The sequence below is a fragment of the Danio rerio genome, chromosome 20, assembly GCF_052040795.2.
Source record: "Danio rerio strain M-AB ecotype USA chromosome 20, GRCz13ab, whole genome shotgun sequence".
Lineage (NCBI taxonomy): Eukaryota > Metazoa > Chordata > Actinopteri > Cypriniformes > Danionidae > Danio > Danio rerio.
This window is the reverse complement of record NC_141040.1, coordinates 38,900,115-38,920,142: the sequence shown is the minus strand read 5'-3', so window position 1 is coordinate 38,920,142 and position 20,028 is coordinate 38,900,115. Positions and strand designations below refer to the sequence as shown.

The window sequence follows — 20,028 nt, the reverse complement described above, 5'->3', positions numbered from 1 at the left end:
GAAAATGTACCGTTTGTTACTTTGAACAATTAATAACAATTATTTCATGAAATTGTATATAAACGAAGATTATATGCAGGATTATTTTACATTTGATAATTCAACTACTGTACACCTGAATACATTTGGACTGTTTGGAAAACAATAAAACTCTGTATATTTAATTAGCATATTTTTCTTTATTTAATGTATCTATGCTTGCAGATGGTTTATTATAGAAATATTGTGCTTAATAATATAAATATTAGGGCGAGGCAGTGGCGCAGTAGGTAGTGCTTTCGCCTCACAGCAAGAAGGACGCTGGGTCGCTGGTTCGAACCTCGGCTCAGTTGGCGTTTCTGTGTGGAGTTTGCATGTTCTCCCTGCCTTCGCGTGGGTTTCTTCCGGGTGCTCCGGTTTCCCCCACCGTCCCAAGACATGCGGTACAGGTGAATTGGGTTGGCTAAATTGACCGTAGTGTAAGAGTGTGGGTGTGAATGTGAGTGTGGATGTTTCCCAGAGATGGGTTGCGGCTGGAAGGGCATCTGTTGCGTAAAAACTTGCTGGATAAGTTGGCGGTTCATTCCGCTGTGGCGACCCCGGATTAATAAAGGGACTAAGTCGACAAGAAAATGAATGAGTAAATGAATATAAATATTATGTTTATTATACAAGACTACTCAAATTATATTTTATGGACTCCCCTACAGAATCTTCCCAATCAATCTAAAATTATAGATTTTTTTACAGACGTTTATTCAACTCATCTAGTGAAGTTTTATTCATATCGCAATACATATTGCAGAATTAAAAATATTGCAATGTGTAATTTTCCAGTATCCTGCAGCCCTACTTTTCACTATAAATAAACTGTCTCTATAGCTGGGGTCAACAATCTCCTTCCGGGAGGTCCGGTGCCCAACAGGGTTAAGCTGGAACTTGCCTCAACACACCTGCCTGGGTGTTTCAAGTATACCTAGTAAGACCTTGATTAGCTTGTTCAGGTGTGTTTAATTAGGGTTGGAGCTAAAATCTCTAGGAGACCGGACCTCCAGGAATAAGTTTGGTGATCCCTGCTCTATAGTATTGTTTTCAGTAATTTTTTCAAATGTATTGATTTTTATTTATTTATTTATTTATTTATTTATTTTATTTATTTATTTATTTACTTTAAGATGGTGTGATCGGTCCTAAATTTCATTCCTAATGGTCTTAAAAAGACCTGCATCAGAATTAGTGCTAACTGCAGACACATTGTTATAAATGCAACATCCAATTTAGTTTGACTTTGTTAAAAAAGAAATAAATATAAATGAAAACATCAATATTTTCGAATATTTGTAGAATTTTTAATAACTCGTCACCTCGGAATTACAAGGTTATCTCAGTTTTTTGCAATGTGTATTTATATGTGTTTGATAGATGTAATTGGTTAATTTTACTAGACGATGAAAACCCCAAAATTAAATATATGTAGTGGTATTCATCATTAATAAATGTTTTCGCACTTTACAATAAGGTTTTATGAGCTAATGTATTTACTAACATGAATCAGGTATGAACAAAACTTGCAGAGCATTTATCAATTATAGTTTAACATTTGCTAACGCCTTATTAAAATGCAATTTCATGCTTGTTAACATTGGATAATCCATCGTGGTTAAACAATAAACAACTGTGTTTTCAATAACTAATGTCAGAGCCAGAGGGGTTCAGGTGGTTCGGAAGACCCATCCCTCACTGACAAAAGTCCAGAATTTGTCCCATACATGAGCTCATTTATCCTATTTCGACTGCTATTCCATCGTAAAAATAACCTATCAAAAAAGGTTTTAAGACGAAGCGGAATCCAGGTGTGACTTCAGTCAATCAGTTTTGTTCAACATAAACAACTTTTCCATGAGTCCAACATCCAGCTGTGCAAGAAAACATCTGACATAAGTGGTCATCTTTCGCTACTGTATTGTTTTTAATAGAGAGAACATTTGTCAAGCAACTTTTTTTCTAAAACTTGGACCTTATTCTTGGAAAAAAATGACCATTAAAAAAGTGTGAAGCACCCAATATTAAAATTAATTTGAATACTATTTTGGCTATTGTTGTTAATTATGAATTTTCAAATGTGCTTTTATTTTTACAATAGAGGCTACAAAAGTGTGAAGCTCTGCTTTAAATTACAATAGGCTACAGCCTTTAATTTAAAACTCATTTTCTAATAATATAAGATGTATTTATTTTTGTATTTTAAAAAAATAAATATTTGTCATATTTCTTTATTCTAAATTTTTAGGAAATATATTTGGTACATCAAAAAGTGTGGTTATGATGACCCTCCGACACGCGAATCCAGCAAAAATAGTGCTTAAAATGTCTAAACCTAAATTCAGTATTTAAATCTCCTAATTAAATAGAAAAGTGAGGAGAATAACTGTCTTCTGAGAAAATAGAAGCACCCATTTCACCAGGCTGGCTACGGTCCTGTGATAAATGTATTGCTCTTTGCATCATCACAAAACATTATTAGATGTATTGCTCGTTCATGTTAGTAAGTGCATTACTGACATTATACAATCTTATTGTAAAGTGTTACCATTAATGTTTTAAGAATTACTTGGTGTTAAATATTTCATCAGCCAACAATTAATGAAACTCAACATTGGCAATTCAGAGTTCAGTTTGCCGCAGGTACAAACTTGTAACACTGCACAATACTCGTTCTCCCCCTTTATTTCAGTAGGCATTGAGGTCACAGAAGTGCTGACTGAGTTCTTGAAACAGCAAAAAATAAACACGGCCACAAGCAGATGGTAAAGTCATTACAAGAAATGACATCACATGATGATTAAAACAACAATGCTCTGTTACGGTAGCAGAGCACAAAAAGCAAATGCAGAAAGACAAGATTCAATTTAAATATGACATCTTTCTGAGGTGCTCTATGGAAGACTATGCCTATAAAAGGGTTAGTTCACCCCAAAATTTTTAATCTGTCAATTACCCACCCTTGCTCTGTTTGAGTTATTTTATTCTGTTTCACACAAAGCAAGCTAAAAACCTGTAACCATTGACATCATTCATAGTAGGAAAAACCAATACTATGGAAGTCAACAATGCTCAACATTGTAATGAAACTCATAAAGGCCTGGAACAACTTGGGGGAAAGTAAATAAGAGGCGAGAGTGGGGACAGTCACAAAACTTTTTGCATTTTCTTTAGTTTCTTGTGTCTTTTTTTTTTTTGGACAATTTTTTGTGGAAACCCAAAATTTTAATATAATAAACCGACATCTATCAGACATCCCCCACCCCACATTGCTATAATATGTGTACATATGATTATATATTCAGGATTTAAACTCGAACAAAGTTGCAAATTCATTAAAATGCAATAAGAAAAAAAAAATCTAAAACAACATGTTGGAAATGTATTTATTTATTTATTTATTATGTATTTATTTATTTATTTATTTATCTATTTATTTATTATGTATGTATTTATTTATTTATCTATTTATTTATTTATTTATTTTAAACAGACTAAATGTGAATAGGTTAAAATGTTAAATGAAGACTGAATATTTACTAAACTCTGGTACAATGTTGTAACAAAAGAAAACCCTTGTCACTGGGGCAGTATCTTTTTATGGAAAAAAATTGTACCTTAAGGCAAACAAACAAACTTGTGCCATTGCAGTTTGTACCATTAAGGACATTATTTGTACCATGGGAAACCAAAATGTACCTTTGGTGTTTAAAACCTGCAGATACAATAGTGTACCTTCATCAAAGGTACAGATCTGATCCATGAAGGTACCACTACAGTGACAAGACAGTTTGTATCTTAACAGTGTCAAATGTGTTCCTACAAGAACTATTTAAAGGCATTTTGCTTCTGTATATCAAAAATGTGTTCATTTTCAGTAAACATAAAACATCAAATAGTTTTAAACAACATTTTTTGTAATGTTTCTTATTGTGTAAATGCACCTTTTCCATAATAAAGAATGAAAAATAATTTAACATAAATTAAAAGATCTGTTTTTGCTAAACATTTCACAACACTTTCCACAAAAATGTTACAGAAACACTGTAAATTCTCCCATGTACAAAATAAAACATTTTTTTCTCCAATTTTCACACAATACCTTTGAAAGTACATTTAATTTACTTAATTTTAAAATAGAAATAGAATTATGCAAAAGTATTGTATCAAGATGTTTGATTGAGTTTTACAATACTAAAATGTCTGCATGTCTGCATTTTGCTTATGCAGGACTTTTGCCAGCTCGTGTGTAGTGGAAAGAAAACGCCTAAAGGTGCAGATATCAAAAATGAAACTGTTTATCAGAAAATGCTTCTAACAATTATTAAAAATGTCTTAAATGTTTAGTTTACAATACCTATAGTTTGGTTTTACAAGTTGTTTTGTATTATAGAACTTAATAATGAATGTTTATGAGTTTCTTTAAACATATGCTTTTAAATGGTGATTCTTGTTTAATTCATAAATCACTTTGTCTTTCCAGTTTTAATTATTTTCATAGATGTTGCAATAAAGGAGTTGTCCAACATGTATGTACCTTTTTATGAGAACAATTGTGAACCTACATTTCAATTGTACTATACAGAACAATCTTGTAAGAGGTGTTTTCTGTACCACATAAAGAACAACTTTTACAAAGGTACAAAACTGTTCTTTAAGGAACTTTGTTTGTACCACCGTGTACTTTTTTCTGAGAGTAAACTACTTTTTTTTTAAACTCTAAAATGAATGAATTAATCAACGAATTACTTTTTTTTTTCAAATTAAATTACATTAAACTGTAATAAAATTCAAGTTGTACATTGTTAATATGACAAGCATTAAACCCAATTGTGTAATTGTAACAGCATAATGCAACTGTCTCACCTCTGTCAACCCTGATTAAATCTTCTATTCTATAGGGAGATACAATAGCTTTAACACTTCATAGCTATTCCTATTTGAAGCTAGGTATTGCAAACAGTGATTTAAATTGTATGAATGAATAATGTTTCACTAAAACAGATTAGACAGTATGATACTTTTCTAAACATAACCCCCTATAAATGAGTTTTATACTGAATGAATGGTCACATATGGCTGATAAGTCTTGTTTCAACTGCCCCATGTTCCAACGGTCTCCACTTTCCCCCTAAATTTAAATTTTTGGGTGAACTATCTAGGCTATGTCTTAATATACTTGACACAGAATTACGTGGGAAATAAGACTGAATATTTTCCGTCAGTTTTACATCAATGATTATAAAAGCTCCTCGATCTCCCACACAAAACATAAAAGTTTCGACAACCGGTTTTGAAGACGCTGAAGAGCAGCAAAATAAGTTGAAAGCTTTATTGAAGCGAGAAGCTGCACTTTTGCATTTAAATGATTATATTTGCTCTACATCTGAGACAGTGACAGTCATAAGAGAAGAGACAGACTCTGGCCACATCACACAATGAAAGAAAACAGCTCAGATGACTGCCAATGCACAACTGCCTTGAGGTTATGCGGCTTTCTGGTGTTAGGTAAATGTGCAGAGATTTATCAGACCCTAGATAAGGATCATTAGTCATCTTGTATGTTGTAGTCATATATGAAGTTGTTATAGTTAGGTAAAAATAAATCCAGAAAAAATGTGTTAGCCTACTTGAAATGAAATACACCAAGTTAAATTCTAGTTGCATTTTTGTTTAGCTTAGGTTATAAAATTAAATTATCAATAAATGAATATGGCAAAAATTGTAAAATGATGTATTGAAATTTTAGCTATTTTGTGTTTTATTGGTATCAAAATATTCAGTAACAATTGACAGTAGGGTATTAGGGTATTAGGTCATTGGTATAGGGAACCTATGGCTCACGCACCACATGGGTCTTTGACCAAAAATACATGGCTCTCCAGCTGTCTCCCTTCAATAATTATTTACAGTTTAAAAAAATTATAGCCATCATTAGAAATCAGTTTCCTATTGAAAATACATTTACAATTCCCTTTTCATTGTATTTTTTAAAGCAAAATGAATAAAAATTTAGCTTACAATGAAAGGACCTTTCAACCAATGCACGTGTAGTGCAGTGGATAAAATTGAATTGCGACACCAATAAAGGGCAAACGCGTATGTGTGGTTACTATAGAAATTTGTCATTTACCCTTTATTTTTCTCAATAGTAAAATATAATTTTTGTTTCTCAAAACTAGCCAAAATTAATATATGTTCCTCAAAACTAGCCAAAATTATTGCTGCATACTTTATTTTGTATTATAAGAAGTAACTGTTTATTTATTTTATTTTTTGTAAAATGTTTATTTTAAATTATGTTGCTTTTCAGAAAAAAAAAAATTATTTACCAGAATTTAAATAAATTGTCCTTTGCTCAACATGCACATGATGCTTCATATTTATTTTTGAGTTGTGGTTTTATTAAAACCTGTATTATTTATAGTAGTAGTATACATTGGGGTGTATATATACCCCAAAAAAGTGCATTTGCCAAAAATATCAGAAATGACTCTTTCCAAAAAAACAGGTTGCTGACCCCTGTATTAGGTTGTTACCTAGTGCATTTATTAACATAAAAAAATAAACGATACATTCATTACATTACATTCATAAATGAAAATAGTTGTTCCTACGGTGCATTAACTAATGTTGGCATGAACTTGAATGTTAAAAAGCATTAGTAAATGTTAAAACGTGATTAAGAAATGCTATACAGGTATTGTTCATATTTACACTATGTTAAGAATGAAATCTTATTCTAAAGTGTGATGAAATATTCACAGCCCATTAAATATAAAAATAAAATGAATTAAAATTAACACAAAAAATCAAGTCAATTACGTTGCTTGAGATCATATAAACATACAAATGTTACCAGTGTAGCATTTATGATTTTCATTTTGTTTGGCTTCATAGTAGAAAGCAAGTATGAAATTTAAATAAAAACAGAAAACTTGATATCTAAAAATAAAATAATATAAGTGGCAAAAAGTACAACTTTCAATTTAAAACAGCAAAATAAGTAAAACTATAGTATTAAATGTTTAATTGTATGTCAGTTGAATAATAAAGCTGCTAAGAAAGTAGTTAAAAATATATACTCTTCACCCCTTCTTCATTTTTGACAATTTTATTGACAAAGGCAACAGACTAGACAAGAAATATTGGAATAAGTACAGAAAACAAATCTTGACCATTATCATTTTTCTGAATTTGTATTTTTTCTTAGTTTGGAACATCTGTATTTAAAAACATCTGTATTTACAAGCCATTAATAAAACAAAAAACAACCATTTAATAAAGGAAGAAATACAACCAGAAAGCTCATTTCTGTAGAACATAAGCCAGGTTTGAGTATGTTGAGAAACATGAAACATGCCTGTTTAGAAATAAAAAGAAACTATCATTTCTTGGCAAAAATACAACCTAGTTATTTTTTCATTGAATGCCAATATACGCATAGATGAGCATGCGAAAAATAATAGACAGCAAACAATTTACTGTCAATGATGAAGAGAGTTAGTTTTAGAAATGCTTGCAACAGTATGGTAATAAACAAAGCAAACATATTGCAGATCTTCTGAAACAGATGAATGCAAGAACAGGAGGATCACTGATATTGTCCAGAAAAGATGTTTAAATCAGGAAGATGATGTCATCAGCCAGCATGACCTGGTTGTCGTCCTGCATGCGCGCGAGAGCAGCCCGGAAGTCTGTTTCATTAAACGCTGATGGGCAAGACTTGTTGATGCTCTCCATCAGAGCAATCAAACCCACCGACTGAGCGTGAGAAGAGCGGAAAACCTTATGCAGAGCCGCTTTAAACTCCTTAAACCTACAGCAAACACACACATACACTCTTATTACACTTATCATGTTCTTATTAGAGCATCTCAAACACTCAGCAGTTTCTTATTAAGAAACAAGAGTTTAAACCAATTCAGCAATCCTCTGAAAATGAAAACAATAAATAAAACCGAAAATCCTGAAAGCTTACCTGTCCTCAGACAACTCTGTGTGGCCATTCTGATCAGGCTCTTCATCACCCTGCCTCGCAGGAGCCGGAGACTGAACTGAGAAAAACACACACACACAAAAAAATGAGCATGTATTTTATAGTAAAACACAATAGTTTAATTAAGATACAAATCAATATTCTAAATGTTTAAGATAAATGGTTTTAAACAAATAGTGATTTGCTGTATATTTACAATATGATTTAATATTACAAAATTACAATTAACAATTACAATCAAATGTGATTATTTAATTACAATCAAATTATCCTACTATGTAAATTATTTACTATAAAATAAGATTACTTAATTACAATTACAATATCTTAATATATAAATTAATTACTATCAAAGTAACTTAATATTTTAGATGATAAATGTTAGTTACTTATATACAATTATACAATTTCCTGTATAATGTTAAAAATTGTGTTTTAAATAGACTGCATGTGAATAGGATAAGAACTAATAGTTATCACTTTACTTTCCCAGTTCAATTATTATATTAAAAACCGTAAACTTTTTGTATTACAAGTTTTCTGAATTGTCATGTTAACTATATAAAGGGAGTTATTGTTTTTTTTATTTAATGTGAACTAATTTGCATCTCCAGCATTTGCATTTTATCTACGCTTTAGATAAGTCAGGCTCCAAATTCTTGTTTCGTTTTGTTGACATTTCAGTCACTCTTTTTATCACTCCATAATACAGAAAATATGGCAAATAGCCAGTATATACATATATGTTTGCATTTCTTTTTTAATAATAAAATGTTGTTTATAATCAGGCAAATGATGTATGAGCACATCTCCAAGTGAGACCTTCAAAATGCAGAAGACGTGTTGGTGAGATTTATGGCACAGAACAGACAAACCAATTCTGGGGAAGAACTTTTAAAAATAAGTGTTGTACCTAGAATCTACAGACACTGCTGAAGTGCTATAAAAGAAACATTTTAATGTAAAGTTTTGATTCTTGTCATTAATCTGACAAAATTTATGAAACTGACAAAATAATTTTCTTTAAAATAATGTAGAGGAAATGTTTGTGTGTTTGCCTTACTCTGTGGAATATCAGTCTCAGTGTTGAAGTCATAGGGGTCATAAGACTCGCTTCCCTGAGATCCCCTGCGCCTACAGGACAAAGGAAAACATGGTCAGTGGTCAAATCTCAGCTGAGCTCTCACACACATCAATAATCATCACTTACATATATGACAAAGGTCAAAGACCTGTATTCACTGAACTTCATACAGGTCATACAGCACTGTGTATTAACAGTTTTATGAATGATTCATCACTTCATGATCTCAATAATGTAAAAAACAAAATAAAAATCTTGTTGCCTTCATTTATTTATCAAATTAAATCTTCTAGTCATCTAAACTTCACTCAAACTGACTTAAAATATTAAGCTAAAGTTTGTATAACTTGAAATATTTAGTTAAAACCTTTTTCAAAAAAATTTCATTTTTTGCGATTTTTCAAAAAATTTTCATTTTTTGTGATTTTTCAAAATATTTTAATTTATGAAAATAAGCTAAGGTGACAAAAAATTGTTATAACTTTTTGTCAGAATTTTAACATGAACAGAAACAGCGCAGGTCAAACATCTGAGCTCATTCAAAACAAAAACAGCACTACAAAATAATCTATTTCAAATTGATGCTGTTTTTTAACCCTTGATTAAGCAGACATCTTTTTCTAGAGCAAAGAAATTAGCAAATTAGGATTACATGATGCTGACGACGGCAGTAATGAGGCTGAAAATTCATCACATTAATAAATCACAGTAGAAATATTTGTGTTAATTCTAATAATTCTTGACAATATGACTGACTTTACTGCACTTCTTTTGTTTTATAATTGTAGCTTTGGTGAGAGTAAGACTCTTCTTTCAAAAACATTAACATACCTTACCCACCTCAATTGTTTGAACTTGTATCTTTTGATCTCAAAACATAAAGTGGAAGAGGAATTTATTAGCCCTCCTGTGAAATGTTATTTATTTTTCAAAATTTTCCAAAGAGAAATATTTACCAGAGCACATTTTCACAGTATTTCCTATTTTACTTTCTTTTGCAAAATACATATATTTTTTTGCTTGGCTAAACAAATAAACAAATATTTTTTTTAAATGTAAAAACTGCTCAGATCAATATTATTAGCCCTTCTAAGAACTTTTTTGATTGGCTACAGAACCAACCACAGTTGTCAAATGACTTAACTGGTTAATATAATTAACCTAGGTAAGCCTTTAAATTGCAATCTAAGAATACTAATATCTTGCAAAATAATTAGTAAAATAGCATGTACTGTCATCATGACAAAGACATTTAAGCGATTAGAAATTATTCATTAAATCTATTGTGTTTAAAAATGAGTTGAAAGAATTACTATTTCACATGAGGGCTAATCATTTTGTCATCACCAGTAAAGAATGATAAAGATTAAAGATTTTTTTATTCTGGAATAACACCAGACCTTTTTCTGGGTGGTCGTGGTGTGTCTTGAGCTTCATCTTCCTCTTCTTCCTCATCTTCTGAAGCAGCGTCCTGCTGTCCATTTCTAGAGCGTTTACGTTCCTTCTCCAAAACCTAAAGGGTGGGAAAACAATTAATTTCAACAAATCATGTACAGGAAATGTTTTAATGAATTAAAATCAGCCGCTAAGGGAGGATGTACAAATAAACAAAGCAAGGTGCCAGAAAGAAGTGGTGTTTTTGTTGAATGTGTTATGGATGAAACTAATAAAAGTATAGTTTTAGATTAATGTTCGCTAGATATTCCTCTATATGCCCTAGTTTGTAGTAGTTGCAGTAGGAAGTTTGTAGAAAAATGCAAGTTTTTGTGAACAAGTTGAAAGTCTTTAGTCTTTATTTGTTGACAGTTGTGTGGTATTGTCCCAGCCCTCCTCCATTGTGATTGGTTGGCTAGCTCAAAAGTGGCACTGATTGGCGCTGCGCTTTGCTCACAACGATGACTGTAAAATGCAGTGGCTTGCTGCACTTCTATGCACTCAAAAAACAGTGCTACCAATGAAAACAACAGAAAACAAATGCTCAGCTTAAGAAAAGACACTTTGGTGGAAATGCAGCCATATGTACACAGTGCAAATCCTGTAATTCAGCTTTATGTCATTTTTCCCTTTCTAAAATTAGTAGTCTATTACCAAGAATGACTTACTAAATGCCTTCCTTAATATATGTACAAAACATAATTATTTAAAGTAAAAAACCCACAAATTTTCTGTTTGTCAATTTTTGATTGTGTATTTTTTTTAAATGCCCCCAAAAAAATGTTTGCGCAGAGGCCTGGTGGATCTAAATGCTTAATATACACCACTGAATGCCGTCCATCTTTAACTGACTTGTTATGATTAATGGGCTACAGTATATGCAAACAGACCTTCTTGAAATAAGCGAACTGCACGAGCTCCACGGCGACTTCAGTGTCCACCAGCTCCACAGCTTTACTCATGCGGGCTTTAGCGTGAGCCGTGGACAGACGGATCAAAGTCTCCAGGGTTCGGGCAGTGACCGGTGACGTCTGAGTAACAAAACAAAGCAGATTCATCAGGTTAGCCACCAAAAATTTATCTACCAATACATGACCGGCAACACTTTGTGAAAGCGCCTGTATTTACCCGTGCGATGTCAGAGCCCAGCTGCTCCTGGTTGCGCAGTCGTGAATATTCCTCTGCGATGTGATTGGCTGCATCTTGGGTCAAAACTGGAGAAATGGCTTTGGCGACATGGATGTACTTCCTCATGAAGGCTTTGCTCACTACTCGATCCCTAAAAAAAAGAAAGTGTTTTTAATAATGGACGTTCAAGTATGCGAAACAAAAGATTAAAACATTTTATATCAAAGAAAAACAAAACATTTTAAGCCTACTAAAAAGCTTCATTTCATTTGGTAAGTGAACCAGTCAGAGCCGAATTAGCCATTGTGATTTGCGTTAGAGACAGAAAACACAGAAGGTCGAGCTAATGAAATACGTGTTCACATACTTGTTTTTTTTGCTGCCGTGGAGGAGTGGATTGTGTTTCTCGTAAACCTGGAGCTCCTCTTCCTCCTCCTGCGTAGCATCAGGGTCTTCCGTGGCCAAAGCATCGATTGTACCACCAAGAGCAAGAGCTGAAACACACAAACTCATGATGAGTCCAATAAACACGAACTGCAACATGATTAATTCCTAGTGGGGATGTCAGTTTGTACTAATTTCCATGATCAATCATTGTTTAAACCAGTGGTCTCAAACTCACAGCGCTGCATAGTGTATCTCCAAGGCGAAAGTGCTACCCACTGAGCCACCTTATATCAATTATACTTCTGTATCTGAAGACACTGCTCTTCAGTCAAACAGTAGTGTGTGAGTTTATACCTGTCCCGTCCTGCTCATGTGGATCTCTGTAGCGGTGCATACGCAGCACGTGGTCCGAGATCTCGCGGTCCTGCTCAGGGTCCATCTGATCCAGCATGATGAAGAGCAGATCAAAACGAGACAGCAGAGAGTCCTGCAGACCGATGTTCTCCATGGGTGTCTTATACTGATCATACTGCAGACCAACACAGACACGTCATCAAAACACACACACAGATTCAGAAACATCAACGTACAGAAAAGACTAGAAATGTTGAACTGCTATTTAAAACAACTATAATTCAGATCATTGCGCTAACCACCACCCGAGATGTATGTTAAATTGTCATGTTCCAGTACACAACCACCACTCGCTGTAAGTTTTTCCCACATTTTTGAAAAGAAGCGTAGTCTAGATATGCCGTGCAGACGCTGAAGATGTTTGTTCGTTTTCTGTTAAGCAGTTTAATTTAGTATGTAAAATACCTCTATATAGTCTTCATTGTAATAATTCAGTAAAATTATTCTTCATTAAAGTTACAGATATATTTTTTGTGCCCAATTTCTTTAAACTCTATTGGAATGCTTTTAAAACGCAAGCAAATAATCAAACTTCACTCTGGTATGGTTATATAAAGCAAAGACTACACAAATGTCACATATGTTGTGCTGATCAACTATAATCCCAACTCAACATTGAATATCCTGCGATGTGACTATTACAGACACACACATTGCGATATCGATGCTGAAACAATATATTGTGCAGCCCTAATAATTAATTTATTAACACAGAACTCACTCTGCCGTAGACGGGGTTGGCAGCTGCCAGGACGCTGCAGCGGGCATTAAGTCTAGCGTGGATGCCAGCTTTAGCAATGGTGACTCGGCCCTGCTCCATGACTTCATGTATAGCAGTGCGATCCATATCTGACATTTTGTCGAACTCGTCAATGCAGACAACGCCTCGATCCCCCAAAACCATGGCCCCAGCTTCCAGACGCCGCTCGCCTGGGAGACAGACAGACGCAGCCTTAACACTGACGCAGAGTCCACAAAGCTGTGTGTGTTAGTGTATGAGCGGCAGTACCTGTCTCCTGGTCAGTGGTGACGGCTGCGGTCAGACCCACACCTGATGAACCACGGCCTGTTGTGGGAATGGCCCGAGGAGCAGTGTGAAGAACGTACCGGAGCAACTGAGACTTGGCCACTGATGGGTCACCTGAGAAGAACAGATATTTAGTATTTCCGTTAAATTGATCTAAAGGATTTTTTTATTCAATGTTTGACATAATCTCAACTGAAAAATGAATAGAGGGTGGGACATAGAGTAGCTCCCCCCACCCTAAAAAAAACTGCCAATCAATATTGTTTTCATCACAGCTCTGCTAGTGAAAATGGTTGAGCTCAAATGCATCAAACAAAAAGCAAATGTCAAGGGTTTTAAAGAGGATGAGGCACGTCAGATACTAGAAAGCCTTTGATTGGTCAAGATTAGATGAGATACTGATGTTGTAACATAAAAATGTGTTGATCCATTTAGGCGGAGGTTACAAACTGCAATTGTATGTTTATATCAGTTTATATCTTCTAAACACAAATTTTGTCACTGTTTTGGAGCACACTCGCTTATAGATTTAAACAGACAAATTAACATCTATAAAACTTAAATTTAATTTCATGGCACCTTTAAACTACTATTAGAGTATACTACTCTCAATAATGATCTTCCACTAATACATTTTTGTATATATTTATTCCCTCCATATCTGAAGATTAAGAAATATTCCAATAGTTGTATTCATTTCATTCCGCTGTGGAGACCAGAATTAATAAAGGGACTAAGTCGTGAATGAATGAGCTCTGTTCGTTATGACATGTTGTCATATTTATAATACAGAAAACTGATAAATGGCGCCATCTGGTGGGTCAAAGAATAACAGCAGTACGGAACTGCTTTTACTAAGCTGGTTTATCTGGTTCGCCTGGTATCAAAATGGATATCTACAATCAGATGTTAGCAAAGAGACAAAACTCTAATGCAATACATTAACTCCACTATTGTAATAATTCAGAACAAAACAATTAAAAATCAGGGAATAAAATTTAATTTAACACTACTGCTTATGATATTGTCTTAACAATATTATTAAATATAATATTAAAATTAAAAATATATATTTTAGTAATAAAAATAAAACAAAATTTACTGTTGTTATTCAGGGAACTAGTTCATTTTATAATCTTACAAACATCAAACTTAGTTTATACAGCTTTATATTTGTCACGTTGTTTAATATACCGAAATCTTTAAATCTTTACCCAATACAGAAAATTCCAAAATAAATGATACTTAATTTGGCCCTACTTACAACTTATAATTACAAAAAAGCTATCACCATGTTCACAACCAGTCATTTCACCCTAAGTGTGTCTCAATATTGTGCAACATTGTTTGTGCAATTAAAACGCAGGCAATTACCTATGAGAAGCACGTTAATGTCTCCTCGAATACGCGAACCGTTCTCCAGCACCTTCTCCACTCCTCCTAGAAGCATGCACAGGATGGCCTTCTTTATGTACTCATGACCGTGAATACTGGGGGCCAGAGAGCGAGCCAACTGATCAAACACATTCTGCAGGAAAACAGACAAATACAGCATTCACATTAGAGAAACACACACAAACAAGATCACAAAACTGTTACATGTGCAAATCTGTAATGCACTGAATATATGCACAAAAATGTTTGCAAGTGCGTGTGCATTTGTATTAGGGTTGGGCGATGTCGAAAGTGAAACATCGTGATGGACGATGACATCATCTGCAGTGAATTAATTATTTATGAATAATTAATTAACTCATAACGAACTAATTTGTAGCCTACCGTTTCAACTACCTGACCCGCATAGTCTTTGTTTTACCCATAAGCAAATCATAAATAAAGATAGATAAGTTACACACAAATTACCACACGCAATCACTTTTTCCACAGGCCTCTGGCATGAATAGGCAGAGTGATGTGTTGTTATAATGGCGTTGACAAACTTGGTTGGTAAAAAAGGTGAACAATCAACAGTATCTCAGGTTTTCGTTAAAATTACTAAGTATAAGCATGAAAGTGATAGATTGAAGCTGTGTACTGACGCTGTGACAAGTTACCTAATAGACTCAAAAGACCGAAGTATCGTTAGATAGTGATAAGATTAAATAAATATCACGTTTTAATAACTATAGTGAGATGCAATCCAGTGATACATGCTTGATAAAAACTCTGGTTTTGCTCAAAGCACCCGCTTACTGCTGGAGCTCAGACGTGCGTCTACGCTGCAGCATGACAGAGTTCCTGTGTGTATGTGGTCACGTGATGTGTGTTTTTAGAGTTATAGTGTGAAAGCAGGGCTTTTCAGAAATGCTAGATGAAACGCCAGTGTGGTCGTGGATCGTTTCGTTCTAAAATGCCATTTTAAAACTAAGCTGTATTAATGTAAACAGGACCGTTCGTGAGTGGTTTGCTGCTGCGACAGGGGCGAGACGGCGAACGCATTGTAGTCTCAGGATTGTGATGTCTATCGGCCATCGGTGATGGATGATGGCATTGTCTATCGACCCGACTCTAATATAGATATCTGTTTATATTTAACCAGTTAAACTCAACTGAAACTTATAAAAATAGTAGTCATGTTCGAAATTATTGGCACACTTGGTAAATTTAAGCAAAGAATATTTGTAATAAATCTGCTCTGTTGATTTTTTTGTTTAATTAAAAAACCTAAACTTTCATGGAAATTAATCAATTAAAATGGGAGGGGGGTCTCATTAAAAGTAGGTTTTGCCAATATTCAGTAGCCAAATTTAAAGGCACCCCAAAAATATTCCTATGAGTCAAACATATCCGAAGTGTATATATTTTCATCTTTAAGAAAGATAAAAAGATTTTTTTAATTAAAGAAAAAAGATAAATTATTTTTCAAATTTATTTCAATTTTTGTTACTCATATTTAACAAAGGTGCCAATAATTTTAACCAGACTGTATGTTGATTTCCATCGGCTCACCTTAGAGCGAGACCTGCAGAAGCTCTTGATTTTGGCCACATCATCCGCAGAGAAGTAGTGGGAAATTTCTTTGCTCATCTGTTTGACATGGCAGGCAATCATGATGGTCCTGAAGAAACACACAAGGGACAAATTATACTATGAATATCAATACATTTCGAATAAGAATTCCAGAACACTGTTTTAACAAGAGAAAAGACCACAGCAGTGCAACAACTTCATGCCTGAAAATGCAAGATGCAGCTCTCATAAGTGGTTCTGCCATTTTGTCGTTGTCATGTCAACTTGGGACTTGTAAACAGACAGTCTTGATGCTTTTCCCATCTTCCGAGTTCATCTGACAGGCTCACTGCTGTGTAACTAACATTAATGAACGCTGCTCTGAAGGTTTTGACACTTATCTTGACACACTGACTAACAAACCTGGTGCTTTTTGTGTGCTAGGTGCTGCAGAAGACGTGAATGGTCACTTACGTCCAAGTCCTGTCTCTTCACACACACAAGATTGAACAGTTGTTGTCCGCTGCACCCACTGTTATGAACGGACCTCCAGTCAGTGCTAGCATTTTCAGAGATTGAAGCTTACTGAATCTCTGCACACTTACTGTGCTTTTGTTGTTATTAAATGGTCGGGCTGAACTTTTAAAAGTTTAAAATTCTTAATTATAAAGTTTAATAATTCATATTTCTATTTATTTTGTACTTCTGGTAGCTTTTCAGTTTGGTAGCTGATTGTGACATAGCCTGTTTAAAATAAAGAGGAAAAGCAAGCACTGGGGATTTGTTATTATTCCTTTTGTACCATAACCGTATCCAACTGTGACCCCAATTCTGAGGTACGTACTGAACCGTGACTTCAGTAAACCATTACACCTGTAGGTTTTACGATGATGACATTATGAAGCAGCTGTACCTGAAGGTGCCCGAGGTGAAGCCACCCTTCTTGCCCGGCAGGCAGCGGTAGGTGCCGATCACCTGTGTTCGGTCTCCAGGCTTCACGGCGTCCACCAGGTCATTGTCCAGGATGATGTCCACAGAGCGGGGCAGCTGACCAGCAGGGGCCTTCTCCGGCATCTCCTGTATAGTGATGGTTTGGTGGTCCTTATAGACGGACAGACCAAACTCTGTCTCCAATGGATTGTTCTCTTCATCCTGAATGGATCAAATGCAGAGAGAGGACTTTCAATACTTTTAAACTATTGTTGAACCATCATTATCAGGGATAATCAAACAGGAGCTCATAACAGCTGTTAAGAGGGTGCAAAATCCAAAAATTCTGATAAAAATATTAGAAATGCACTAATAAAATAGTTTCTACATTTATACTGTGAAATTAGAGTGATATTTAAAAGACTACTTCAATAACAGTGGTAAAACAAAACTATTTATCATTAATTATTAACTCATTCTAATAATAGTAATATTATTTACCCAAACAAATTGAAATGGTATATAGCAGCCTATAAATGGCCTTAGTCCTAAATATGTTTGCATGATTTCACTAATCAATGTGATCAACTGTGACAAATTCTATACCTTGGTGGGGTAAATAGCACTTGAAGGGAAGGCATCCAGAGAAGTCAGATCGGTGTATTTGCGCTCCATGGTCTTTTTAGTGGCTGGACAGTAGTGCACACTGCGTACTACTTTGGGACGCACCAAAGAGCCTGTTGTTTCAATAAGAAAGAATCAGTTTACCATCCATAGCATCCAACATACCACATCAATAAAAGTCCTATAAATATTGCTGGACATACATTTAGTGACGATGCCCTCCAAACACACCATGCTGCCCAGCAGGCGAGAGGTCAGGGTTCGAGGGGAGACATGTTTGCTCCCAAAGCTGCCCTCCAAACCAATGAAGAACTCCTCACATTGCTTGGCGTAAGTGGCATCTATTGAAGCCACCAGATCTTTCAGGGCTCGCTGGAATGCCAGGAGCTCTTCAAAAGCGTTATTCAACAACCTGAGGGAAAGAGAATGCTTGTGTCAATGAAAACACGGTCACACTTAATAATGTTAAAGTCTTAAATAACAAATAGTCAAGCTTTACACCTCACACCAAGAACACAAAAACCACACCAATCAACCAACAAGCCAGTAAACAAAATAATAATAATCAGGAAAAACAATGTGTTGTTTCACCGATGTAAGCTAAACCACGAATTTCTGAACACAGAATTTACCATTAAATTATCAATGAAGTCCTAGTTCTGTTCATTTTAATGTACTGAAACATAACTATTCGATTTTACGATATGCTGGCATTGAACAAGTGAAGGTTCCGAGAAGGGCCGGGGATATAGATAGACTTCTATTGCAGAGGGACGCGTTTTACATTTACATATTGAATACTTTGTCTCCAACTGGTTTAAATTTGGACTTTGATTTGATTTCTGTCCTGTTGAGATTTGGTCACAGACGCTCAAGCATGCTTGATGTATAAGGACCAGTAGGGTTCATTCGTACATGTCACATGACACATTGTGGCTTCCACAAGAACCAACGCTTTCCAGTGTTAATCAAGCAAGGTTGCTTCTGTTTATGGTAAGATATTTATGTGTTCAAATTTGTTCCTTAAAAAAAAAAACCAATTGTGTTTTTAGAATACTTGAATTAAACGGCTTAATTCATGTGGACTGTTTTATTTACTATCTTTATGACAAGTTTTATGTTAATATACTTTCAAACCAGTATCTCAGTATCTCATCTTTTGCATCTAAAACAACATAATGGTGACAATTTAATTGTGAGATCAACTAACTAAGGGATAGCTCACCGAAAACTGAAATTTTCATCACCATTTACTCACCCTTTATTGTCTCAAACCTGTTTAAGTTTCTTTTCTTCTGTTGAACATAAATCAAGTTATTTATAAAATTGTGAAAACATGTAATTGACTTACATGGTATTTATTGTTTTCCTACGAGTAAAGGATCATAGGTTTCAAACATTTTTCTAAATATCTCCTTTTGTTTGCCAGAAAAAGTAAACCAAAAACCGTTTGGAACCCCTTGAGGGAGAGTACATCAGTACATGTTCATTTTATGGGTGAACTATCCTTTCAATTTCGGTACAATATAAAATGCGTGTAGTTATTATGTCATTACGCGTGGAAATATACTTGCAAATTATAATAGCATGACCTGATCATACATGTGCACATGGTGTAGTAGTGAAGGGGAACAAACTAGACATACTTTGCTGCTCGCTTTTCATTTCGTCGTCGCAGGTCGTTGAGGTTCACAATGAGCCTGGATTTGTTTTCGCTGATCATCTGCCGTACTTTGCTCTGGTAGATGCCCTGGTCTTGCTGGAAAAAGAGTAAAAACGCAAGAATAAAGTTGTAAACAGGCAAAATATGCTTTAAAAGTTCTACGAAAAATGTTACGTGGGTGTGGGCCTTTGTTCCTATAAGGCACCTTTACTACAACAATTCAACCTCTAATAAACATGTAATGACGTATTTATGCTTACGTCGTCGTCAAGAAAATCCAAGTAATCCCTCTGAGCCTCCCTCATTTCCTGATCGTCCACAACTTCAGCAGCCATTTTTGCTACAGATCTTTTAAAAGTATGGAGAAA

The 20,028-nt window shown here is 34.6% G+C and overlaps 2 protein-coding genes across 2 annotated transcripts in view; one reads left to right on the top strand and one right to left on the bottom strand.

Annotated features, from left to right (window-relative positions):
- The window catches only part of stmn4 (stathmin-like 4), a 27,815-nt gene extending 10,594 nt beyond the window's left edge, over positions 1–17,221 (top strand). The window contains 1 exon segment of the mRNA NM_213401.2: positions 16,888–17,221. The gene's annotated coding sequence lies outside the window, so the exon portion shown is untranslated.
- mcm3 (minichromosome maintenance complex component 3) lies at positions 7,120–20,028 on the bottom strand. Its single transcript, NM_212567.3, is given in 17 exon segments — positions 7,120–7,840; positions 8,003–8,078; positions 9,084–9,154; positions 10,505–10,617; positions 11,429–11,569; positions 11,667–11,817; positions 12,034–12,160; positions 12,408–12,582; positions 13,189–13,397; positions 13,477–13,608; positions 14,869–15,022; positions 16,444–16,552; positions 17,357–17,595; positions 17,980–18,110; positions 18,201–18,409; positions 19,644–19,756; positions 19,921–20,028. Coding segments are annotated over 17 exon segments (2,424 nt in total). The 5' UTR covers positions 19,996–20,028; the 3' UTR covers positions 7,120–7,641.